This window comes from Paramormyrops kingsleyae, chromosome 17 (assembly GCF_048594095.1).
Source record: "Paramormyrops kingsleyae isolate MSU_618 chromosome 17, PKINGS_0.4, whole genome shotgun sequence".
In the NCBI taxonomy this organism is placed as follows: domain Eukaryota; kingdom Metazoa; phylum Chordata; class Actinopteri; order Osteoglossiformes; family Mormyridae; genus Paramormyrops; species Paramormyrops kingsleyae.
Genome location: NC_132813.1, coordinates 6,627,068 through 6,653,175, shown reverse-complemented (window position 1 = coordinate 6,653,175; position 26,108 = coordinate 6,627,068). Strand labels below are relative to the sequence as shown.

At 42.4% G+C, this 26,108-nt stretch overlaps 1 protein-coding gene across 7 annotated transcripts; it reads right to left on the bottom strand.

Annotated features, from left to right (window-relative positions):
- Window positions 1-4,433: 4,433 nt before the first annotated feature.
- On the bottom strand, window positions 4,434-26,108 carry LOC111849796 (galectin-9-like). Of its 7 annotated transcripts, XM_023822986.2 has the most exons (12): window positions 25,792-26,052; window positions 25,466-25,554; window positions 25,118-25,325; window positions 24,649-24,768; window positions 23,867-23,899; window positions 23,411-23,440; window positions 22,822-22,851; window positions 22,473-22,493; window positions 19,975-20,001; window positions 19,772-19,860; window positions 19,330-19,486; window positions 16,783-17,323 (listed from the first exon to the last, which is right to left on the bottom strand). In XM_023822986.2, the coding sequence occupies exons 1-12, from the start codon at window positions 25,825-25,827 to the stop codon at window positions 17,177-17,179; spliced, it is 987 nt and encodes a 328-aa protein (XP_023678754.2). In that variant the 5' UTR covers window positions 25,828-26,052; the 3' UTR covers window positions 16,783-17,176. The 7 variants fall into 7 exon arrangements, with proteins under 7 accessions (XP_072557559.1, XP_072557561.1, XP_072557560.1 ...); XM_072701458.1 differs by lacking the exons at window positions 16,783-17,323; window positions 19,330-19,486; window positions 19,772-19,860; ... (6 more) ...; window positions 25,118-25,325; window positions 25,466-25,554 and adding exons at window positions 4,434-4,697; window positions 5,671-5,827; window positions 6,332-6,420; ... (5 more) ...; window positions 10,292-10,499; window positions 11,793-11,881 and having other exon boundaries at window positions 25,792-26,108; XM_072701460.1 differs by lacking the exons at window positions 16,783-17,323; window positions 19,330-19,486; window positions 19,772-19,860; ... (6 more) ...; window positions 25,118-25,325; window positions 25,466-25,554 and adding exons at window positions 4,434-4,697; window positions 5,671-5,827; window positions 6,332-6,420; ... (5 more) ...; window positions 10,292-10,499; window positions 11,793-11,881 and having other exon boundaries at window positions 25,792-26,108.

The following is a 26,108-nucleotide window of genomic DNA, read 5'->3' as shown; positions in this document are numbered from 1 at the left end:
CCTATCTACTGGACAAAACGTGAGGGAGTGTCTCACTCAGTGCACTTCTAATGGACAAAACGTGAGGGAGTGTCTCACTCAGTGCACTTCTAATGGACAAAACGTGAGGGAGTGTCTCACTGAGTGCCTATCTACTGGACAAAACGTGAGGGAGTGTCTCACTCAGTGCACTTCAAATAGAGAAAATATGAGGTAGTGTCTCACTGAGTCCTCTTCTAATGGACAAAACGTGAGGGAGTGTCTGAATGAGTACCCATCTAATGGAGAAAACGTGAGGGAGTGTCACACTGAGTGCCCTTCAAATTGAGAAACTGTGAGGGAGTGTCTCACTGAGTGCCCTTCTAATGGAGAAAATGTGAGGGAGTGTCTCACTGAGTGCCCTTCTAATGGTGAAAATGTGAGGGAGTGTCTCACTGAGTGCCCTTCTAATGGAGAAAATGTGAGGGAGTGTCTCACTGAGTGCCCATCTAATGGAGAAAATGTGAGGGAGTGTCTCACTGAGTGCCCTTCTAATGGAGAAAATGTGAGGGAGTGTCTCACTGAGTGCCCTTATAATGGAGAAAAGTGTGAGGGAGTGTCTCACTGAGTGCCCATCTAATGTAGAAAATGTGAGGGAGTGTGTCACTGAGTGCCCTTCTAATGGAGAAAATGTGAAGGAGTGTCTCACTGAGTGCCCTTCTAATGGAGAAAAGTGTGAGGGAGTGTCTCACTGAGTGCTCATCTAATGTAGAAAATGTGAGGGAGTGTCTCACTGAGTGCCCTTTTAATGGAGATAATGTGAGGGAGTGTCTCACTGAGTGCCCTTCTAATGGAGAAAATGTGAGGGAGTGTCTCACTGAGTGCCCTTCTAATGGAGAAAATGTGAGGGAGTGTCTCACTGAGTGCCCATCTAATGTAGAAAATGTGACGGAGTATCTCACTGAGTGCCTATCTGCTGGACAAAACGTGAGGGAGTGTCTCACTGAGTGCCCTTCTAATGGAGAAAACGTGACGGAGTATCTCACTGAGTGCCTATCTGCTGGACAAAACGTGAGGGAGTGTCTCACTGAGTGCACTTCTAATGGAGAAAACATGAGGTAGTGTCTCACTGAGTGCCCTTCTAATGGAGAAAACGTGACGGAGTATCTCACTGAGTGCCTATCTACTGGACAAAACGTGAGGGATTGTCTCACTGAGTGCCCTTCTAATGGAGAAAACGTGAGGGAGTGTCTCACTGAGTGCCCTTCTAATGGAGAAAAGTGTGAGGGAGTGTCTCACTGAGTGCTCATCTAATGTAGAAAATGTGAGGGAGTGTCTCACTGAGTGCCCTTTTAATGGAGATAATGTGAGGGAGTGTCTCACTGAGTGCCCTTCTAATGGAGAAAATGTGAGGGAGTGTCTCACTGAGTGCCTTTCTAATGGAGAAAATGTGAGGGAGTGTCTCACTGAGTGCCCATCTAATTGAGAAAATGTGAGGGAGTGTCTCACTGAGTGCCCTTCTAATGGAGAAAATGTGAGGGAGTGTCTCACTGAGTGCACTTTTAATGGAGATAATGTGAGGGAGTGACTCACTGAGTGCCCATCTAATGGACAAAACGTGAGGGAGTATCTCACTGAGTCCCTATCTAATGGACAAAAAGTGAGAGAGTGTCTCAGTAAGTGCCCTCCTAATGAAGAAAACGTGAGGGAGTGTCTCACTCAGTGCACTTCTAATGGACAATACATGAGGGAGTGTCTCACTCAGTGCACCTCTAATGGAGGAAACGTGAGGTAGTGTCTCACTGAGTGCTCTTCTAATGGAGAAAACATGAGAGAGTGTCTTACTGAGTGCCAATATAATGGAGAAAAAGTGAGGGAGTGTCACACTGAGTGCCCTTCTATTGGGGAAAACGTAAGGGAGTGACTCACTGAGTGCACGTCTAATGGAGAAAATGTGAGGGAGTGTCCCACTGAGTGCCCTTCTAATGGACAAAACTTGAGGGATTGTCTCACTGAGTGTCCTTCTAATGGAGAAAACGTGAGGGAGTGTCTTACTGAGTGCCCTTCTAATGGAGAAAATGTGAGGGAGTGACTCACTGAGTGCCCTTCTAATGGACAAAACTTGAGGGAGTGTCTCACTGAGTGCCCTTCTAATGGAAAAAAAGTGAGGGATTGTCACACTGAGTGCCCTTCTAATGGGCAAAACGTGAGGGAATGTCTCACTCAGTGCACTTCTACTGGAGAAAATGTGAGGTAGTGTCTCACTGAGTGCCCTTCTAATGGACAGAACTTGATAGAGTGTCTTACTGAGTGCCCTTCCAATGGAGAAAACGTGAGGGAGTGTCTCAGTGAGTGCCCTTCTAATGGACAAAACGTGAGGGAGTGACTCACTGAGTGCCCTTCTAATGGACAAAATGTGAGATTGACTGGCAGTCTCACGTTTTTCATTTTTTTTGCAGATGCGAACATGGATGGTTCACAAAAAATTCAAAATATTTGAAAAATTGGAAATTAAGCAACCCCTCCTCAAAACCCCAACTTTCTGTGGCCCCGTGGAATACTGGGCAAGAATCAGTACCGGTCTACGATCTGGGAGCTGGGATCCCTACTATAAAGGGTACGCATAGTCTCAAACGAGACAAGAAAATGTGATGAAGTGCCCAAACAGCTGCCCCTCCAGGGGGTAAAGTGTAAATCATTGCTGTATAGGGTGTCCGTCCATGTGTGAGAATGTGGGGGATTGTCCTAAGGGAAGCACCTCCAGTGGATAGAATGTGATGCAGTGCCATATAAGGTAATATAACATTATGCAATAAGTGCCCCTTTTATTCTTTTTGCCCTTGCCTTACGAACAGCTTGATTCTGCCACTGGTCATACCTGTAAAATGGATTACAAATAAATAGAGATGCACCGACCGCCTGCCAGGGACCTGAATCCGCTGTTTTTCAGCGTCCTCTGCCCGGACCGGAGACCGTCTGATCAGTCTCATGTATTTCCAATACCGAACGGGTCCGTTTTACGCATGCGCCATACGCCATACGCACAGCGGCGCAGGCAGTAACCTCAGAGCCGCGAGCACGCTCAGGGCCACACAATATGGAAGTATGGAATTTCTTCTGTGTGAGTGAAGACAACGCAAAGCTTGCAACTTGTAATACATGTAAAGCCAAATTAAACCATGGGGAAAACATGGCGGAACATCGGAGGTAAACTTTAAATTAACTATTAAACATATGTTATATAATCTTGAAAACGAATAATCATTAAATTGCAAAACTGGCTAAGTTTTTTTTCCTATGACAGAGTAAAACCAATTTACCGAAACTTCTACCCTCTGCGCTATAATGTCTGTACAGTTCGAAGGTATGAAAAAGCCGGATCTTAATCTAGCTGACTAGCGATGTAAGCCTATAAGAACTGTATGTGCATAACATGCGATGTTGGTATTAATAATATTATCCTGCACATATTATTTGGAAGAGTAGTACAGTAAAATCCCGTAATAACTTCAAGGGACCTGGCAAAACAGTCAGTTATATCCAAAGTCCGTTATATCCAGAGTTGCTGTATGCCCAGAACACAACTACAGGACACCATTTACTCATGCCACACCCCAGCACACACACTTGTGGTACAGATTATTATATTGTACATGTAGTAACCCAACTTTTCCTGACCAGATGCGTGACTATTAATCATCCCGACTACGTATCTGCGCTGGATATCATCGGCACGCCACGCACCTTGTAGGCGGAGCCTGTATGTCCGTTATAGCCGAACAGAACTACAGCTAAAAGCGGTCCTGGGGACCGAATTGTTTGTCCATTATAAGCAAGATTCTGCTATATGCGAGTTTGCTATATCCGATGCTTTTTCTGCATGTTCGAAAAGGCGCACGGCCGGGACCAGCGGACCTCGTCCGTTATAGATGATATTCCGTTATAAAAGAGTCCACTATAACGGGATTTTACTGTATATAAACTTCAGTTTCGGGTTTGTAACCTATGGACATATTTTATTTAAATGGACTTAGTTTTATTTAAATGTGTTGCACCTGCTCTTGTTTGGTAAAGAAAATGTCAGATGAAGTTGGCAGTACAGCATCTAGCTTTCAGTAAATTGTTCTTTGTAACTCTTTCCAGTTACTTTATTTTGAGACCTGTTTAAGTGAGAGAAGATCCTGTAACTTAGTGGAGTTTGGAAATTGTGAAGTCTATTAATTTCTTATTATGAAAATAAAGTTTTGCATTGGAGAAAAATTTGTTTTTGTTTGTATACGCTGTGAATTATAGTTCTTAGAAAATCGGTATCGGAAAAAGTCGGTATCGGCAGGTCACACTTGCAAAAAAAATCGGAATCGGTCATAACGTTGTAGTCGGTGCATCTCTAATTACAAAAATTTAGTTTTATTATGCATGAAAAAATTTAGCCAAAGCCTTCCTGGTAAAGTCTGGTTAACAATGAAAAATTAGTATAATTTCAACATCAATTTATTCATGGACACAAACAGGTAAAGTTGGCAGAAGTAGGAATATATTAGATTGTTTTTTCATTTGTTTTATCATATAATCTGATAAACCGCCTGCCTTCGTCAGAACGTTACTGAGGTCAAGGTCAGATTTCCATCCACTTCCAAGATACTGATCTGCCGTAAGTTCCGGTGGCGGTGGTTGAAGGTGAATGCCTGTACGCCATTGACGATAATCCTGTACAAATGACTTTCACAAATGACAATCATCTGAAAAGAAAGAATGAGGCCTCAGAGAAGAAGCAGATATCTGAAGACATAGAAGCAAAGCATGACTAGTGACACGGCCTCCTGCATATCTGAGGTTACTTGAGTTTATTGTATTTAAATCATTGATAGCTTTAATATTCATAGTGACACTCATCTATTCCACCCATTTTTCCCACACGGGCTCTTCCTGTACTGGGTTATGTTGAGTCTGGAACCTATCCAATGAAAAACAGGACACAAGGGAGGAGACATCCTGGAAGGAGTGGCAGTGTATCACAGAGCACATGTACAATATTTGAGCCAAAAACTCCCTCTGGTGGTGGATGCAGCTAATACCGTGTGGTGATTTGGATAACGTGACATGCACTTGATTTAGGAGGCGGGAAGTTCGTGAATTCTACAGTTGGTCCAGAAGGCAGAAACATGAAATAAAATTTATTTATTTGTTGTACACTGTTATAGCTTTAATTTTTAAAGATCATTCTGTGACTGTGACTCTTTATACTCAACTGGTTCGTTGAAACAAAATTTTGGTCTGGATTTGTACTCTCTGGACCTGAAATCTTCACCTCTGCTTGGAACACCATGAAAACAAAGTTTCAAATACAAATAGTCCAAGATACACTAACCAAAGAATAAATACTTTGCAAACACCAGCATCAAGCATGGACTCGTTATGTGACCATTGCAGTTAAAGTGGGGAGTAGAGAACCTGGAGGAAATCCACAGTGACACAAGGAAAACATAGAAACTGACACATGTAGAGTAAGTGTATGATTCTGTGTGCCCTGCGATCACATCCAGGATGTACCCCTGCATTGTGCCCTATGCTGCCTAGGACAGGCTCCAAACTCCCCACGAACCTGTACTGGAGAAGCAGTTGGAAGATGCTTCAGTATCCAACCACAGAACACATGTGACACAAGACCTCCAGCAAATTCAGTGGGAAAGGAGTAGAGGTGGCGCCCGTTACCGTGAACGTCTGGCCTCGGCTGAAGGGCATGCCTCCGGAACGTTCTTCCATGCCCCATCTGCCTTGCACCTGGTTGTTGCGCACCACTATATTCTCATCAAAGCGGGGGTTCAAATGCAAGGCGATCCCTGGGCCATAGCTCAGGTTGACGTGGAACCTGTGTATAGATGTCAAGAAGACATTATTTTTGTTATTTCTCCTGTCCTGTGTCTCCTTACCTCTAACCCCCAATGATCAACAAAGGGACAAAGCACATGATTCAGAGAACAAAACCTCTCTTATAAACTGATATAATGACCTCAGGCTGAAAAAATTGCTTTCAATGCATAAAGTGACTGTCATCACCATTGATGTGTGCAAATAGCTAATTAAATGCGTGAAGCTACATCCTGGTCTCACACACACCATGGGGCTGTGTGTGGTTCAGCGGGTTAGTATGCTGCGCCTGTGATCAGAAGGGGGTTGGTTCAAATCCCATGGTTGGCAGAGTGATTTCAGTGTTGGGCACCTGAGCAAGACCCTTAACCCTCAATTGCTCCAGGAACTGTCTGATCTGGTTTTCTCAATTGTATCTCACTTTCGATAAACGATCTGCTAAATAAATCAAATGTAATATAAATGATCTGTGTCACACAGGTGTGAGATCCTGCTCGCACCAGACCTTTTAGCGTCCGGATGGACCACGCCCTGGATGGTGATGTTCCTCCCTGCACGAAGTCCACCTCGTATGGTGGCCTTGTACGGAATGACCTGGGTGCACAAAAACAATTGGAGTCACCAGGACACTCTGGCCACGCCCACTGTGATGTGAGCACCATGGCAACGATGGTTATTGGATGGTAAATCGAGGGGGGTGTACTTACAAAGGAGGGAGAATATCTAGGCATGGCCTGTAAAATAAAGAGTTACGGCAACAATATTAAATTAAATCAGTCAGGTAGGAAGACAACTACATCCCTGTAAGGGAATATTTTCTTAGCCACCTCTTCAGATGATGTATAATGTCTGACAGAATAACAAAAACATATCTGATTGTGGCCTTTCTTCCCAAGAAGTAATCCTGACAAGCCACCTTTGCAAAAAAAAAAGTACCACTGAAAAGGGAATATGGGAAAGGTAAATGAAAAAAAGAAAAAATTCAAAACAAAGAAATTTCTTCAACTTTTAGTTCTATTGTCAGGCTATGAGAGCAGATTGGTAACTGAAGAGCAAATTTCTAAAAACTCACTGTTTAATAAGAGTTCTTCATTGGATTACAATGAGGACTGAGTGAGTTTTGGTTCTCAGTACTGTAACATACGATGATGAAGCCTGAGTTTAGGTCATTCACAGTCTCATCTCAAAAATCACAAAGAAAGGACTGAGGGAGTTCTGGAAATTTGCTCTTTAAATGGAAAGAAAAACGTAGAAGAGGTGAATTGAAAAAGACAAAATGCCCAAATAATTGTATCTACCAGCCCACAATATTTACTCATTTCATAGTCATGCACTAAGGCTGACATTCAGGATGTCCTAGTCCAGTGTTTCCCAATCTGCTCCTCAGGGGAATCACAGACAGGCCACATTTTTGCTCGGATGGGAGGTACATGCCTTAATTTTGCGTTGATGTAATTTTTACAGGCACGTTTCTCTGCTATTACAGCATGGAGTGGCTTGAAAGTGTCATGAAAGTGTACATTAAATATATGATCTGTGCAAAACATCTTTAATAAATCACTAACTTTTCACTCAATTTATTTTTTCAGAATTTGCATGGAAGATTAATGATGTGTCATGTCCTGCTTCCTCCCTGGTGTGACTCTAACAAGCTAAATAAACCTGGTGCTCGTTGGTCTCACCTCATGTTCCAGCCCTCATATTAACCACTCCCAGCTGCCTCTTGTCTGTTCCCTCATTAGTCCTGTATTTAAGTGCTTCCCGATCCTGTGTTGCCCAGTTCCATCATTGCCATTCTGCCCCGCTGTTGTCTGCGCTCTGTCTTGATTCTCAGGTTGCCTGTTGTTTTCCCTGCTTGGTTCTTTTGAGTTTGAATAAAGCCCCTTTTGTTGTGCTCCCCACCTCACCTGCTCCACTGTCCTTCGTCCTGGTCTCACAACATGATGTGCACTTTGACAACATTTCCATGCCATGAATGTCTGATATTAACCCCGTCTAATCCCCTCATTTCCCCTCAGACGTGGCTTTAAACAGCTGCCTTGTGTTTGCTCCTTTGTTAGTCAGGTACATTAGCCATATTTCCCTTGCATAGGTGCACTTACGATACATGGAATCAATACAGAAAATGCGTAGCGACCATGACGTGTACACATACGCGTTGTGAGTGTCGAGTATAAATCGGCTGTAACCTGTCAACGTGTGTGAACCCGACCTGTTTGTCTTAATAAACACCCCCTATGTACGGTTTTGTTTGAACGCAGTCTGCATTTGGGTCGTGCCTTGTTTGATGAGGCGACAAGAATCTGCGTTCAACAGCCTTGATAATGGATATGTTAATGGAAACAGTGTCAGAAATCACGGTCAGAAATTCAGTCCCACTCCGGCCCTGACTACTTTGCTCCTATTACTTCACTTGCTCCAAATCAGACATATAATTCAGCATATCAGACAACACAGTGAACCTCTTCGTTTCAGTGGTTATTATTAAAAGCCAAAATATCATATAGGAACCAGTATATTGCATTGCAGACTGAACCCTTTAACCCTTAAACAGAGAAGTATTAGCCTGCCCTTGGTATAGCTTAGTACTGAAAACCCTTTAACACGGACATTTGTCCCGTGTTGATGCAGAAAAATGCATGTTTACACTTTATGGTGCCTAAAAACAGGTATTTTTACCGTGTCTAGAGCAAGGTTCTAGCTATGGAATAATCACTGGGGGAGACCAAGGCTGTAATTATAATATATATTGAGGGGGACAATGTTAGCACATCTGAATACTGGGGGGGACGTGCCATCTCCATCTCCGACCTCTCATTTCTTTTATGAGAAATGAATACAACAAAAAAACAATCCCCTATGTGACAGATGACAACTCAGACAAAAAAATAGTAAGCTAACTGTCATCCTTTGGTAATTAAATTCAATTAAACCTGCAGCTAAAACAGTAAGAGAACACCTTTCAAATTAGCCGTTTCATTTCTGTGTGTTAAATAGTAAAGCTAAATTCTGGTACCTACCGGAAATGCACCATACTGTGACTGAAATAGTAAAGAAGGTCATTTTGTTAATAATACAGTTATTCATATTCATTAGAAGCAAACACAATTGTAGTGTTTCTTTAGTTCACTTTTTTGTATTTGCCTCTCCAATATGATTTCCCTTGTTGTAAATGGTTCATTTTGTTTTTCATAGAGTTCTCTTCCCAGTTGCCCTAAGGCGTCTCATGACATCTAACGACAGCACTGCAGAGCGCCACTGCACTCCTTCAGTTAGCATTGCTAGCGTGTGAATACTTACAGGAAAAGCTTGTGGAGGAGGACAGTAAGACTAAAAGAGAGGGACCAAAGAAACACGACTTTTAGTAAGTCTGGTCAATGACCCAACACATAAACTCTGAAAATAAAACTGTTTTAACAATAGCATGGCCAAAAAAAGTTTCAAATTTCAGAAAAAGGCAGCAGTGAGCAGAACCAAAATGGTAATTTTTTTAAATTAAAAAATTATGAAAGCATGATACACCAGTTTTGTCTGCACACTGCCATACGTGAAATTGCCCTTAAGTTTATACATTTGAGAATTATTAAAGTGCAAAAGTGTCAGGTGATCCACGACAACCAAAGCATTGACACTAAGTCAGGGAAGCCCAAATCCAGTCCTAGAAGGCCGGAGCCCTGTGTAGCTTAGTTCTTTCTCTGTTCCACCACAAATGATTCAGCTCAAGAGCTGTATGATAATTAGCAGAAGGAGTTGAATCAGGTGTATTAAACGATTCAAAAAATGTGCAGAGTTTGACACCTCTGCTTTAAGTCAATCCTGACAATGCAGTATAAGTCATTTTCATTTTCTTGGGCAACATAAGTTAATCATTTTGATCATGTGCGTTTTCGGTAAACTCATTCCAAGTTGAAACATACAGGAAATGCTTGCTGTGGTGGCATATATGGAGCCTGCAGAGGGAAAAAACACCATTAGCATTTAATGTTACGCAACATTTCTTTTCAGATCCTACAAATTCATTCAATGTGCAGCTAGTCTTGTTCAGTAATTTTCAGGTTGCCACTTGCCTGTTGGCTCACCATGGGATTTTGGAAGCTGATGGAGGCCAGCTCAACTCCACCATCCACTGCGATGGTGTCCACTTGACCGAAGAGGATACGGTGATTAAATTCCATGAAGTGGTTCCCATTGGCCATCAACTGAGGATGAAGTAATTACACTAATTACAGTTGACCTTGAGGTCTATTTATTTGATTTCATGAAATAAAACCAAGTAATATCAGTACTTTAAGGCATTTTTGATGGGGCATGAAATGTGCATATAATATACTCTTGACTCCCCCAATAGCAATTAAAATCGGCAATAACACAGTAAATAGAATAATAATTATATGATCTATTCTATATGTGATGGTAATGACATATAGGCATGGACTGATGTTGTAATGGGTTTCATTCTTCTGACCTTGTATTTGTCAGGACTGACCATGATAGTCAGTGTGAACGTGGAGCCCCGAGGGAAAGGAGCCTCGTACTTTCGCTCCTCTGCGCCCCACGCTGAGCTCCTGCAGGTGTTCAGGACCACGTATCCGGGATAATTATCAAACCTCGGGTTGAAGTGAAGCGCTACGTCCGCTCCGGCCCTCGACCCGCACTGCAAGTTCACATGGAACCTGGAGCAAAGTACGAGATACAGAAATGAGATTTCACTCGCATTTCAGCTGACAATCCCTTTTCTCCCCATGACTTTACGACTTGTGTTAGTACAGGGTTTCTGCAGGTTTCAACAAGTTAAATTGAAGACTTAAGACCATTTTGAAACCATTGTGATCGCAATTTAAGACATATTTCACATCCATGCTGGCAAAAAAGTACGAAGGATGCGAAGGAAGATAAGAGTCCCGGAAATACTGGCAAAGTAAATTAATTTATTCACATTCATCATGAACAAACATTAATTAATTAATTGTTGTTGTTGTTGTTATTATTATTATTGCTGAGAGGAGACGGCCACAGTAGCCCACACACCATATCGCAAAACTAACTGGGCATGCTCCGATAAAACTGGGCTACACAGTTAATGGTTAGCAGGTAGTAATTATTGGTTCCATGTTGGTTTGGTTTTGTCGATTCGTTAAAGCGTAATAATTTTTTCTCCCAAAGCAAATTTAAAAGCGAGACTTCAGTTAATGCAGCTTTATAAAAGTACAGTAGCCTCCCCGTAGACACGGGTGATGCGATCTTAAGACAACGGATAACAACAAACCACCCGCGGACCCCATACACAGCGTGATTTCCGTGTAGCCTTCATGCGTATGGTAAAGTTGAACTGATAAATTACGCACAGTAAGACATTACCACACAGTAATAATAAAGTACATTGTATATTATTATATAGTGCTGTACAGTGCGGTACTCGTTCGAATGAAAGGCATACTGACGTGTTAGACTAATTCACAAGAGACAATAATGCAGTACAAATAACATGTATCCAAGTAGTGACGGAGCAATGAAAATCATGCTTTTTACACTCCCCAAAGGACAAAATAACAATGAAAAACGTAGGCAACTTAAACATTATGCAAAGAAAAATAATGTATCAGGTAATTACCCATACATAACTTGTAATATGAAAAAATGTTTAATAATGTCTTATCTCATTCCGGGGTAGCCTACTCAGCGGTTTACAGGCTGAACTCGCGTGGAGCGCGATTTTAAACTTGTGAAGCCTGCTGTAAACTTTTTTCCGACAGCAGTAAACTGCAGACAGTTATAATTGGATTCGTGATTTTAGTTAATAATCCAGTCAATTTCTAAGACCTGTCAAAATCGTTGGCCTCTGTCATTTTAAGGGCTAAAATTCAGATTATTGAATTTCAGACTTTTTAACGACTTTAAAGATAGCGGAAACCCTGTACTAGTAGAACCCGGTTTAGACTTAAATCAAGTCAAATTAAGTCCTGAACCTCTTCGCATTTAGTTTAACTTTTCCGGTAATGGTGATCGTTTTCCCATCTTGAAGTCCACCTTGAATAGAACCGGTGAAGGGGACAGTCTGTGGAAATACGTGATGATATATTTAGTATGATACGTTAAGGATGACATATGATATGTTTAACATCGGATTGTGTAATTGGCATAGTCATACTGTAAAGTCAAAAGCTGGGAATTCACATTGTCTAACATTAAAATACTGAATTAAATGCAAAGTGAAAATTACGGAGATCATATTTTGCCCATCACTATAAATCCGTTAAATAGCATGTTTACTAAAGCCATATGTAATTTTACTTACCGGGTTAAAAAACGGTTGCTGGTTGCGATACGCCATCGTTTGTATAACAGCTGCTCAAGTGATACAGGTTTAAACGCAACTTATCCTAAGGCTATACCTCACTTCTGCTTCCCGAAGTTTCGTTTTCCTGGGCTTACCTGCGTAGTGGTGTCGTGACGTAAAGAACTAAGGACTGGAGGGCAGGCGTGGTGGTGAAACAAAGAGGAAAGGTTTATTGCTGTAAATGGACAGAGACTGGAAACGAAAGGATCACGAAGGATCACAGACGGGTGGACTTCCAACCAAGAAAGGCAAAAGTAAAAGGCAGGCACGATGTCAATGACCGGACTGGGGCTGACGAGACAAACAGGTACTTAAATACAAGGACCTACGAGAAGTAACAAGCAACAGGCGTGGCTCAGCAGGGCCGTGTTAGGGAGGAGACAGGAGGGTCCGCATACCCTACCGCAAATAAATGCTTACCTTCGTGTGAGAAAGTAACAGAGCAATTTTACTTTAAATAATAATATCATTGTATAACCATGACGCTGTTTCTTACACAACTGCACACATAGTTAATGTTAATGAGTTACTCTGGTTCCGCTTTACGTTTTTGCTGGCATATCTTACTTCTTTAAAAAAATATAGGCCTACTCAGTAGCAAAAAAAGTTAAGTACCCAGATGGAGGGGTTGGAAAAGTAATGCATCTGCACGTGGTAAAAGGTCATGTGACTGTATCACAATCATTATAATATCAGATTAAATGGACAAAAGATTTGCCAGTATTGGCACACTGTTGGCCCCATGTCAGTAGGGTTTGGCACCCCCCCCTCCCCGGGCCTATTCTCTCCTGCGTAAAGTCGGCCCACAGCTGTTGTAACTGGCCCTTGAGATCCTGCAGATTGGCACTGGGTCTAAGTTGACATCTGAGCTGATGCCACACATGTTTGACTGGGGAAAGATCGGGGGACCTGGTTGGGCACCGGAGGACCTCAACATGACGCAGGCAGTCCATAGACAGAGGTGCCATGTTTGGATGGGCTTTGTCCTGTTGAAGGACTGTACCAGGGTGCTGTCTCAGGAGGGGTTAGACATTCGGACACAGGATGTCACTGACGTGGCGCCGTGTTGTCAGGGTCCCCCAAATCAGTACTAGAGATGACCTGAAGTCACCTTACAGTATGTCTCTCCACACCATGATGCCAGGAGTAACTCCGGTGTGTCTCTCCACAACATTGGTAGGATTGGTCCTCTCTCCTCAGCACCACCATACGCACACACAATGGTCATCCGGGGTAATGCAGAACCAAGATTCATCGCTGAACATGGTACGACGCCACTCGACATCAGTCCATGCCTCCCAATCACGGCAGACTATGCATGGAAAGGTGAACCCATAGTCATGCATGTTATAGAGACACAGTGCAGGATGACATATGGTGTTGTAGAGAGTCCAATACCTGTGTTCAGATGGCTTGCGCAGATGTCGTGGGGTTCTGTAATGCTTGGCGCCACCTCCTGTAGTGCCAGGCAATTGCACGATACAACCACCCAACCTCATGCAAACCCACAATGCAACCCCTATCAAACTCCACCAAGTGCTGGTAATGCTGTCTAATGCATCTGTAAGGCATCTTCTGTGTCTGGTGACTAGACGTGCCAGCTCCTTGCAAATTGAATCATTTACATACCTATCGCTGATCTGCAAGCGTAGTAAATTATATCCAAATTGGACCATTACAACTTTTTTGTCACTGAGTGTATACTGTATCCACCACTATGGGGCGTCATGTGACAGGCACTCATTTTCGTGTACAAAAATACAATTTGTGCCACAAAACACATTATTTAATGACAAAATCAAATAGTGCCTTGCTGCATTCTGTCCACAAAAGTAAAAAGACTTCACTTTCTTTTGTGTACAGAAATGAAAAGGAATGTTTCATTTTGTGTACAGAATTGATATCAGCACTGCATTTTGTGAATGAAATACATTTTGTGAATTAAAGTCATTTTGTGGACGAAAAGCATTTTGTGAATGATAGAAAGTCATTTTATAAGTGCTGATATTTGGTATTTAAGGAGGGCTCTACAAGACAGTCAGGGGGATGTTCCATAGCCAGTAAGCTGCACATTGCAGGTGGGATTAGTTTTCTCAGCATGTGTAGCCTTTACTGAGGATACCCTCTGTAATCAGAGCTCCTGCGTGGTACTGGGTGCTGATCAGTAGCCAGATTTGTATCACAGCTACTATGAGTATCTTCTTCTGGGGTTATGTAACTATGGTCTATTGTCTATCGTCCCAACCGCTCCACGGACGATGCCATCGCAACCACCCTTCACCTGGCCCTCACCCACCTGGACAAAAAGGACACATATGTTCGAATGCTGTTCATAGACTTCAGTTCAGCATTCAACACAATCATTCCTCAGCACCTGACAGAAAAGCTAAGCCTGTTGGGCCTGAACACCTCCCTCTGTAACTGGATCCTGGACTTCCTGACTGATAGACCTCAGACAGTCCGGATCGGGGACAGCGTCTCCAGCACCACCACACTGAGCACTGGGGCCCCTCAGGGCTGTGTTCTCAGCCCGCTGCTGTTCACTCTGCTGACTCACGACTGTGCAGCAATGTACAGTTCAAACCACATCATCAAGTTCGCTGATGACACGACCGTGGTGGGTCTCATCAGCAAGAACGACGAGTCAGCATACAGGGAGGAGGTGAAACGGCTAACGGACTGGTGCAAAGTCAACAACCTGTCTCTGAATGTGGACAAAACAAAAGAGATGAATGTTGACTTCAGGAGACCACGGAGCGTCCACTCACCGCTGAACATAGACGGATCCTCTGTGGAGATCTTCAAGAGCATCAAATTCCTCGTTGTTCACCTGGTGGAGAACCTCTCCTGGTCCCTCAACACCAGCTCCATAGCCAAGAAAGCCCAACAGCGTCTCTACTTTCTGCGGAGGCTGAGGAAAGCCCCTCTGCCACCCCCCATCCTCACCACTTTCTAAAAGGGGACGATCGAGAGCATCCTGAGCAGCTGTATCACTGTCTGGTATGGGAATTGCACTGTAACAGACCGCAAGACCCTACAACGGATAGTGAGAACGGCTGAGAAGATCATCGGCGTCTCTCTCCCCTCCATAACCGACATTCATTAAACACGCTGCATCCGCAAAGCTACCAGCATTGTGGATGACCCCACGCACCCTCCTGCCATCTGGTAAGAGGTACCGAAGCATTCGGGCCCTCACTACCAGACTCTGCAACAGCTTCTTCCCGTAAGCCATCAGGCTTCTAAACACACAGAGACTGGACTGAGTCACACACACACACTGTTGCACTTGTCTCGTGTTTGTTTACCTGCTGTTTTTGCTGTTTTGTCTGCACACGTGCACTTTACCTTACATACGTGCAATTTACATTTTTTTTCATTTTCCCAGTCCTTTTATGCAGCACCATGGTTCCGGGGAACGTTATTTCATTTCACTTTGTACTGTACCACGTATATTGTTGAAATGACAATAAAAAGCAATCTTGAAGTGATCACTCAGATTAGGTTTAGTTTGTACTCTGCAGTAACTTGCACCAGCTCTTGGCCGGGGGGGGGGGGGGGGGGCGGGGGCGGGTGGCCAACCCGTATATGATAGCGTGAGCTTTTGCAATGTGCTGTTGGGTCATTTGTACATGGCTTTGGAAAATAGCATCTGCTAAATATTTCAAATCTAAACAAACACATACACATCAACCCATTTCTTCATACTTTATTTTACTCTGTAAAATTATGAGTACTTTAATCAGCTCGACATTTTCCTTATATATATAACACATAAAGAAAGCATGTGAAATCTGTAGCTCACCCAGTAGAAGGTTGTGCGGCCAATAAAAAGTTGTGGGTTCAAAATCCAGTGAGTACACTTAAATTTTAACCTTTCCAAGTCACTTTGGATAAAAGCATTAGGTAATGTAATGTATAGGCTGGGGTACATCTTGAATGAGGTCGGTCCATTGCAGGGGACCGAGAGATACCAAATAACCAAACTGCATGTCTTTGTTCCGCAGGAGAACATGCAAACTCAACAAGGTGTGAGAGAAAAAGCACAGACAAGATTCGAACCCCCAGCCTTGAAGGTGTGGAGCACAGTTCAAGCACCAGTGTGCCACACTGAGTCATATGACACTTGAAATGAAATAGCACTTTATTCATCATGAGTATGTAAGAACATAAGAAATTTACAAACGAGAGGAGGCCATTCGGCCCATCAAGCTCGTTTGGGGAGAACTTAACTAATAGCTCAGAGTTGTTAAAATCTTATCTAGCTCTGATTTAAAGGAACTCGGGGTTTTACCTTCCGCTACACTAGCAGGAAGACTATTCCATACTCTAACTACACGCTGTGTAAAGAAGTGCTTCCTCAAATTTGTTTTAAAATGTTCTTTAATTAACTAGGGATGGAAGAAATGGCTTGATAGTTGCCAATGTGGACTGTCACTGCCCTCTGGAGGTGAACTTTTGCAACAGCACTAGCGAATCAACACCGGGACAGGAGTATGAGTACTTGGGCTAGCAGATCGTACAGCAGAATCTCCTCACCAGTATGATCACCAGTAACGTGGGTATAATGGTTTGGTAGATGAAATCCTTTACAGGCAAAACCAATTATGCAGGAAAGATGAATTGTAGATATTTAATGGAGCTGGACCTTAAAGGGTCAAATGAAATGACAGGTCACAGTTTGAACATGGCAGATAGTAAAGTCATATAAAAACATTTACCAACAAATGAGAGGTGTATACATACTGTATAAAAGCAGCATAAATGAAGTGTTCTTGGATCTTGCAGCAAGCAAATGTTTAACAAATCTTTATATAAATGGTAAAATGCAAATAAAATTCTAAAATGTAGATTAAAAATGTCTAGCACATTGCATCTACGAAATAGATTACAAATATATTGTATTATGTATGAAAGAAAACGTAGTCAAAGCCTCTGGCAAAAATGGAAGGATAATTTCAATTACTTTTGAATTTATTTCAACTTTGACTTGCAGATGCAGGTCTGTCTTCCTCAGAACATTACTGAGGTCAAGGTGACATTTCCATCCACCTCCATGGTGTCATTTGGCTCTGAGGTCCCATGGCGGTGGTTGAAGGTGAATGCCTGTACGCCATTGACCATAATCCTGAAGAACTGATTTTCATACATGATCATCATCTGAAAAAGAAGAAACAGACCTCAGAGAAGAAGCAGATATCTGAAGACAGAGAAGCAAAGCGTGACTAGTAACACGGCTTCCTGTTTATCTGAGGTTACTTGAGTTTATCACATTTAAATCATTGGTAGCTTTTAATATCCATAGTGGCAGTAATGTTTTCTGCTCATCCATTCATAAGGGCTCCACAGGACTGGGAGAAGCCTGGAGCTTAACGAAAAACAGAACAAGGCAGGAAACACCAGTCACTTTCCGACCTAAGTTCATGAGCTTAGTTCCTGGGTCAACTTGACTGGGAACTTTTGTATTTCTTGGCGACTGTCCTTTGCTGCTTTCCCAGTTTTATGCTAAATGAGCATGGGAGATACTCATAGGTTAAACTTCACACTTGCTCAGTTTTTGCTCCACTACTTATTTTCCTCACACCTCCAGGTGACAACCAATCAGCAAAGTTTATTAGCATAAGCCACACCCAGTAGTTCTTGGTCAAGCAAAAAGTACCTACTCCAGAGCAGAGACCAAAAAAAGATCCCAAAATGACCTCAGTCAAAAGTTTGGACATACCAAGCAGCCGGCAGAGTAATAATCTGTCACATCGCATGACCTGGTCACTTGACCTAAACATGGTAGAAATGGTTTTGGAGCCGTTTGACCAGAGAGTGAAGGAAAAGCAGCCAATGAGTGCCCAGCATGTGTGGGAGCTCCTTCAGGACAGCTGGAAAAGCATCCCAGGAGGCCACCTCATTGAACTGGTGTAGCAGAGGAAGTAGGGCCAGCCAGTCCCTGGAGAGATAGGGGTTAAGAGTCTTGCTCAAGGGCCCAATGGTGGAATCACTCTGTTGACCCAGGGGTTTGAACCAGTGACCTTCTGAGTCCCAACCCACAGAGCTGCCTCCCCCGTCAACAAATTGATTTTTTTAAAATACATTTTTGTTCAGTGCATAATTTATAGTTTTGATGTCTTTATAATTACTCTAAAATGTAGAGAACAGTACAAATAAATCTCTCTGTGGGTACGTGTGTCCAAACCTTTGACTGCCATTGTATAAGTGTAAATAATCTTTGGTCTAGGGAGTTGTAAATTAAATGATCATCCCTGCCAAATATCCCCTCATTGCCTTACTTGTATGTTCCTGCTAATGAAACGACAGACCTTCCAGTCTAACCGCTGTTTGGTTCCCCCATTCTGCACTGCATTAAAAACAGACGTGATTCTATAGTGGAACTCACTGCATGGGCCTCAGGAACACTTCCAAAAACCACTGACTGTGAACACAGTTCGTTGCTTCATCCACAAATGCAGGATGAAACTCTACCATACAAAGAAGACACCATATCTAATCACGATCCAGGAACACCTCCGACGTCTCTGGGCCCGAGCTCATTTAAGTTGGGACTGAGGCGAAATGGAAAACTGTCCTGTGATCTGATGAATCAAAATTTCTAATTCTTTTTGGAAATCATGGACGCTGCGTCCTCTGGGCTAAAGAGAAGCTTGTTATCAGCAGACAGTTCAAAAGCCAGCATCCGTGATGATATGGGGGTACATTAGTGCCCATGGCCTGGGTAGCCTGCACATCTGGGAAGGCACCATTAATGCTGAATGATATATACAGGCTTTGGAACAACACATGCTGCCATCCAGACGACGTCTCTTTCAGAGAAGGCCTTGCATATTTCAGCAGGACGATGCCAAACCGCATTCAGCGTGTATTACAATTAAATATGGGTTTATATGATTTGTAAATCACTGCATACTGTTTTTATTTACATTTTACACAGCGTCCCAACTGGGGTTGCATTCAGTATAACTATTTATTCTGTCTTGTGGGGGTGGCACATGTACCCCTGCATTGTGCCCTATGCTGCCTAGGACAGGCTCCAGACTCCCCACGAACCTGTACTGGAGAAGCAGTTGGAAGATGCTTCAGTATCCAACCACAGTACACTTGTGACACAAGACCTCCAGCAAATTCAATGGGAAAGGAGTAGAGGTGGCGCCCGTTACCATGAACGTCTGGCCTCGGCTGAAGGGCATGCCTCCGGAACGTTCCTCCGTGCCCCATCTGCCTTGCACAAGGTTGTTGCGCACCACTAAATTCTCATCAAAGCGGGGGTTAAAATGCAGGGCGATCCCAGATTGGGAGCGCAGGTTGACGTGGAACCTGAGCAGAGATGTCAACAAGGCATTAATTTTTATTTCTCCCGTCCTTTGTGTCCTTACCTCTAACCTACAATCACCTGTTCGAGGACGAAACACTATGATTCAGAGAAGGAAGCCTTTCTTATGAACTGATGCAATGACATCAGGCTGAAAAAACTGCTTCCAGTGCATAAAGTGAAAAGTGACTCGTCAATGTCACGGGAGATTAACTACTTAAACTTGTGAAACTGCATTCTGACAGCCCTATCCTGTGTCACACAGGTGTGAGATCCTGCTCGCACCAGACCTTTTAGCTTCAGCATGGACCATGCCCTGGATGGTGATGTTCCTCCCTGCATAAAGTCCACCAGGTATGGTGGCCTTGTACGGAATGACCTGGGTACACAAAAAACAACTGGTGTCACCAGGACACTCTGGCCACGCCCACTGTGATGTGAGCACCATGGCAACGATGGTTATTGGATGGTAAATCGAGGGGGGTGTACTTACAAAGGAGGGAGAATATCCAGGCATGGCCTGTAAAATAGTTACGGGAACAATATTAAATTAAATCACAGTCAGGTACAAAGTCAACTACATCTCTGTAAGGGGATATTTTCTTAGCCACCTCTTCAAATGATGTGTAATGTCTGACAGAATAACAAAAACATATCTGATTGTGACCTTTCTTTATGTTTCCCATGAATTAATCTTGACAAGCTTTTGGGATAAAAGAAAGAAAATTTCTACCTTCACCTTTAAAATATATATATGTGCAAAAAAAGTAGCCCTGAAAAAGGAATATGCAGAAAGATGAATTTAAAAAAAAAAAACTTTCAGTTCTAGTCTATGAGAGCAGATTGGTAACTGAAGAGCAAAATTTCCAAAACTCACTCTTTAATAAAAGTTCTTCATTGGATTGCATGAGGACTCAGTGAGTTTTGGTTTTCAGTACTGTAACATACGACGAGGAAGCCTGACTTTAGGTCATTTGCAGTCTTGTCTCAAAAAAACACCAAAAATGGACTGGGTGAGTTTTGAAAATTTGCTCATTTGGGGAGAGGGAGGAAGGAAGGGAGGGAGAGAGAGGGGCCAAATAATTTTCTACCAGCCCACAATATTTACTCATTTCATCGTGATGCACTTTGGCTGCCATTCAGGATGTCCTAGTCCAGTGCTTCCCAATACTATCCTCAGGGACTCACAGACAGTCCATGTTTTATCTTGGGAGGGAGCAAAAATGTGGACTGTCTGTGGTTCCCCGAGGACCGTTTTGGGAAACACTGTCCTAGTCACTTAAGACCAAACGCTGAGGATTTAGCTGCTTTTCTGACAGCAATATCTGATACATAGCATGTGCCAGCAAAAATCAGTATCGTTTCCTGGTTACACTGAAAGAAACAGCTAAATACATGCAATGGTATAAAGCGAAAAAAGTTTAGAAAAGCCCTATCTTGGCTTATAAAGATTAAATAAGGTACCAAATTTATTTGTTGCCTAACTGACTTACAGGAATTTATGAAACATAGTCTATATTATGTGGGCACGACTCCGGCTGCGAATTAAAGATGTCTTTTATATAAGGGTTTTCCACAAAAAAATACAACCAACAACGTTTCTAACTAGGCTACAGACCAGAATTAAAAAATATCTAAACAGTCTCAATAGAAACATTTCACCGTCAAAATGAGAGAAATATAGGGAAACATTGAAATTTGTGGCGCGGCTCTGCATTTATTCCAACCTCAGTCAGAGCACTCATTGCGCTTCCATTCTGCCGGCGTCCCAAATAGAGGTCTGTGCGGGACTGATTTTTCATCCCGCTCCCACAAATTTCTGTCCCGCTCCCGCAAGAAACTCTCAAATGCAGACCCGCGCCGCAAGCTTTTGTGCCGCGTCCCGTGAGCGTCCTGCCCTGTTGCAGACCTCTAGTCTGAAGCTATAGCGCCACCTGCTGACCTGCCATGCCGACATTAAAACAAACATGCGCAATCATGATTATATGCATTGCATTTCATCAGAAAATAGGAAATGCACCATGACCCAGAAGCCAGACTGTCAGGGTCTGGACCGTCCAACCCCACCCTCTATGACCCTTCCCCATTTGGCCAGCAGGCATTGCTGGTCATGCTACCTTTACCCCTCTCTGTCTTGGTTCCTAGTCTTCCTGATGCATTTTCCCTGTTTCCTGGACTATGATGTGTGGTTCACTCTGTAAACCCCAGGGGTCACGGGTTCGAGGCTGGCCTATGGCTAGCCTCATCTGATATTTAGTGTTTATTTGGGTTTCCATTTCTCCAGTGTTTATATTCTGTTTCGGTTTCCTTGGTCTTAGGTTTTCTCTGTGTGTATTTTTTGTCCCGAGTTAAGTTTCCTAATGTAGTAATTCCTAGTGTATGGTTAGTGTTCCTAGCTTCAGTGTTTTCTATGTCTCTTTGTTTCATGTTTAGTGTTACTGTTTGCAACTGTTAATTGTTCCTTGTTTGCTCCTGATTTCTAGGTGTATTTAATTTCTTGCCTAAGTTCATTTACCCAGTTGGCCATTATATTAGGTCTGTGCTAATGTTGCTGTGTGTTAGTCTGTTTCTTCCTAGTGTTGCCTGTTTCCCTTTGCATGTTAGTTTAGTGGTTTTCTTTTCATGTTTTTTCTCAAGTTTAGTTCTGACCCCTTGTGCTCCCTTTTATTTTGTGATTTCCCCGCGTGTCCTATTATTGTTTAAATAAGACCCCTTTAGCCTCTGAGCTGCAAGTGTATCGTCACCCTCATTTCTGCCTGCGCCACGACAAACTGAGCCTATCATTTCATTTATGAAAAATCTATATAAAAATACATCTCCATTGTCAAACCTGTGTGACAGATGACAACTCAAACACATAAAAAATAGAAAGCCGACTGTCATCATTTTGTAAATAAATTAAATCTGCTGCAAAAATGGTAAGAAAACATCTTTCAAATTAGCGGTGTCTTTTCTGTGTGTTAAATAGTAAAGCTAAATTGTGGTACCTACCGGAAATGCACCATACTGTGGCTGAAATAGTAAAGAAAGTCATTTTGTTAATAATTTACCAAAAGGTCTGCATACGTTAACACACTAAACACTTCACTGAAATAATATTTATGTAACACACCGTTATTTGCATTCATTAGAAGCGAACACAATTGTACAGTATCTTTAGTTCACTTTTTAGTATTTGTCTCTCCAATATGATTTCCCTTGTTGTAAATGGTTAATTTCATTTTGTTTTTCATAGAGTTCTCTTCCCAGTTGCCCTAAGGCGTCTCACGACATCTAACGACAGCACTGCAGAGCGCCACTGCACTCCTTCAGTTAGCATTGCTAGCGTGTGAATACTTACAGGAAAAGCTTGTGGAGGAGGACAGTAAGACTAAAAGAGAGGGAGAATAAAATACAACTATTAAATGTCTGGTCAGTGACACAACACATGAACTCTTTTAACAATAACGTGAAGAAGAAAAAAAGTTGTGCTGCAAGTCAAAATGTAAAATTTCAGAAATGGCTGTTGTGAGCTGAACCCAAGATGAATGTCACGGATAAAATTTGGTATCAGGGATCAGTGATAAATTAAAGACTGACCCACCGTGCCAACACTAAGACAGTCATACGTGCAATCATGATCACATGATCAGAAACTGGACGATGCACCATGAACCAGAAGCCATGATGATCATTTCATTTATGAGAAATCACTATAAAAAATATTCATTGTAACACTAATGTGACAGATGACAACTCAAATAAATGGAAAAAAAAACTGAAGCTGACTGTCATGCTTCGGTAATGAAATTCAATTAAACCAGCAGCTAAAATTGTTAGAATTAAACACCCTTCAAATTAGCGACATCTTTTCTGTGTGTTTGATAGCCAAGTATTGCAGAGCGCCACTGCACTCCTTCAGTTAGCATTGTTAGCGTGTGAATACTTACAGGAAAAGCTTGTGTGGGAGCACAGTAAGACTAAAGAAAGCAAGAAAAAAAAAAAACAACTATTCAGTATGTCTTGTCAATGACAACACATGAGCTCGGAAAATAAAACCGTTTTTACAATAACACACCAAAAAAAAAAAACATTTAAAATTTTAGAGAAAGCAGTGGTGAGCAGACAGCTTATTTATGATCCAAATCATAGTTTTGAAAATAAAAAAAAAAGCTTGTGAAATCATGCGAGTATTGCATGAAACCACTGCCTTTGCATGATACACCAGTTTTACTCACACGCTGCCATATGTGAAATTGCCCTTAAGTTTACACATTTGGAAATTACTGAAGCGCAAATGTGTCAGGCGATTGGCAACAATTAAAGCATTGAAACTTTATGTCAATTCTGACATTGATTTGATCATCTGTGCATTTTCGGTAAAATCATTCCAAGTAGATACATACAGGAAATGCTTGCTGTGGTGGCATATGTGGAGCCTGCAGAGGGAAAAAAAACGCCATTAGCGTTTAATGTCACGCGACAAAACTCATTTCTTTTCAGATCTTACAAATGAATGCAATGCGCAGCGAGTCCCATTTCGCAGGTTTCAGGTTGCCGCCTGTCACAGTGGGGATCCACGGAGCAGCTCAGAGACAAAGGGGTTTAATAACACTAAGCACACCAGGGAAAAGCACAAAAAAGGGACCGCAAGCACTTAAATACACAAAGAGAATCAGGGCAAACAAGGGACAGGTGTAAATCATAATCAAATAAAATAATCAAAAGGACTACGGTCAACAAAGGTGGGATGGATTGCAATTAACAAGCATGGAACTGTGAAACATTAACAAACACTAAAGGCCAACAACAATAGGAAGCACTAGACTGGGAACAGTTGCGCATGCAGAACATAATAAAACAGGGCACAAGCAGGATAACTTAAAATGGGGAAACAAAGATAAGTAATAACAGACACTAGGAAACAAGACCAGAAAAATATGTGAAATAACAGATGAGGCAGTCCTCCAGCCAGCCTCGAACCCATGACTGGAGGGTACAGTCTCTGAGCCGCACGCTCATCCCTTAATGGCTGCCAGGGAAACAGGGAGACACACTAGGGCTAAGGGCTATAAGGCAGAGGAGGAAACTGGATGGCCAGCAGCACCTGCTGGCCAAACGGGGACAAAACATGTAAGAGAGGGATGGATAGATGCCGACACTGACAGCCACCTGCCCGTTAGCTCACCGTGGGATTTTGGAAGCTGATGGAGGCCAGCTCAACTCCACCATCCACTGCGATGGTGTCCACTTGACCGAAGGGGATGCGGTGCTTATATTCCATGAAGTGGTTCCCATTGGTCATCAACTGAGGATGAAGTAATTACACTAATTACAGTTAACCTCTAGGTCTATTTATTTAATATCATAAAATCAAACCAAGTAATATCAGTACTTTACGGAATTTTTGATGGGGCATGAAATGTGCATATAATACAAACAACAAACAAATTTATTTTTGTATAGCGCATTATCACAACATTACATCGTCTCAAACCGCTTTACAGCATCCCCACCACAAAAAAAATAGGAATGACCCTTTACTACCCCAACCCCCCCGTATAAATTAAAATCGGCTGTAACACAGTAAACAGATTAATAATTATATGATCTATTCTATATATGATGGTAATGAGAGCGTGTTTTATTCTTCTTACCTTGTATTTTTCACGACTGACCATGATAGTCAGTGTGAATGTGGAGCCCCGAGGGAAAGGAGCCTCGTACTTTCGCTGCTCGGTGCCCCACGCTGAGCTCCTGTAGGTGTTCAGGACCACGTATTCGGGATAATCATCAAACCTCGGGTTGAAGTGAAGCGCTACGTCCGCTCCGGCCCTCGACCCGCACTGCAAGTTCACATGGAACCTGGCGTAAAGTACAAGATACAGAAATGAGATTTTATGCGCATTTCAGAGGACACGATCCCTTCCCCCATATACCTTTACAACTAGTTCCAACACTTGCACCCGTTTTAGACTTCAATCAAGTCAATTTCAGTACTGAACCTCTGCGTATTTTCTTTAACTTTTCCGGTAATGGTGATTGTTTTCCCGTCTTGAAGTCCACCTTGAATAGAACCGGTGAAGGGGACAGTCTGTGAAAAAACGGGCGCATAACGTCAGATGGTGTAACTGGCAATCGTACTGTAAAGTCAAAAGGAGCGAAATCACGTAGTCTAACATTGAAATACTGAATTAAATGCAAAGTGAAACTATGGAGATCGTATGACAAGACAGAAGAAAATAATTTCGATTGTTCTCGCCTTTTTTTGCTCACCACCATATATCCTTCAAACAGAATGCTTTCTAAAGCCATATTTAATTTTACTTACTGGGTTAAAAAACGGTTGCTGGTTGTAATGTGCCATACTCCTGAGTTGCTTAAGTCCGAGGATGTGGAAACAACTAGTTCAGTATCTAAAGTTTCCAAACGGCATGGCTTACGCCCACTTCCGTTTCGTTTCTCTGTTCAGCATGAAAGTGAAACACTATTTACATGTGTACGTTTTAAGTAATTCCGACAGCATTTAAATAAATTAATTTAAATAAATTCCGGCAAAATTCTTTATCTCAGATATTTAAGAAATGCTTAATTTCCTCTGGGAACCTGATCATGAAATTATGATTTGGGACATAACCAGAGTGGAGG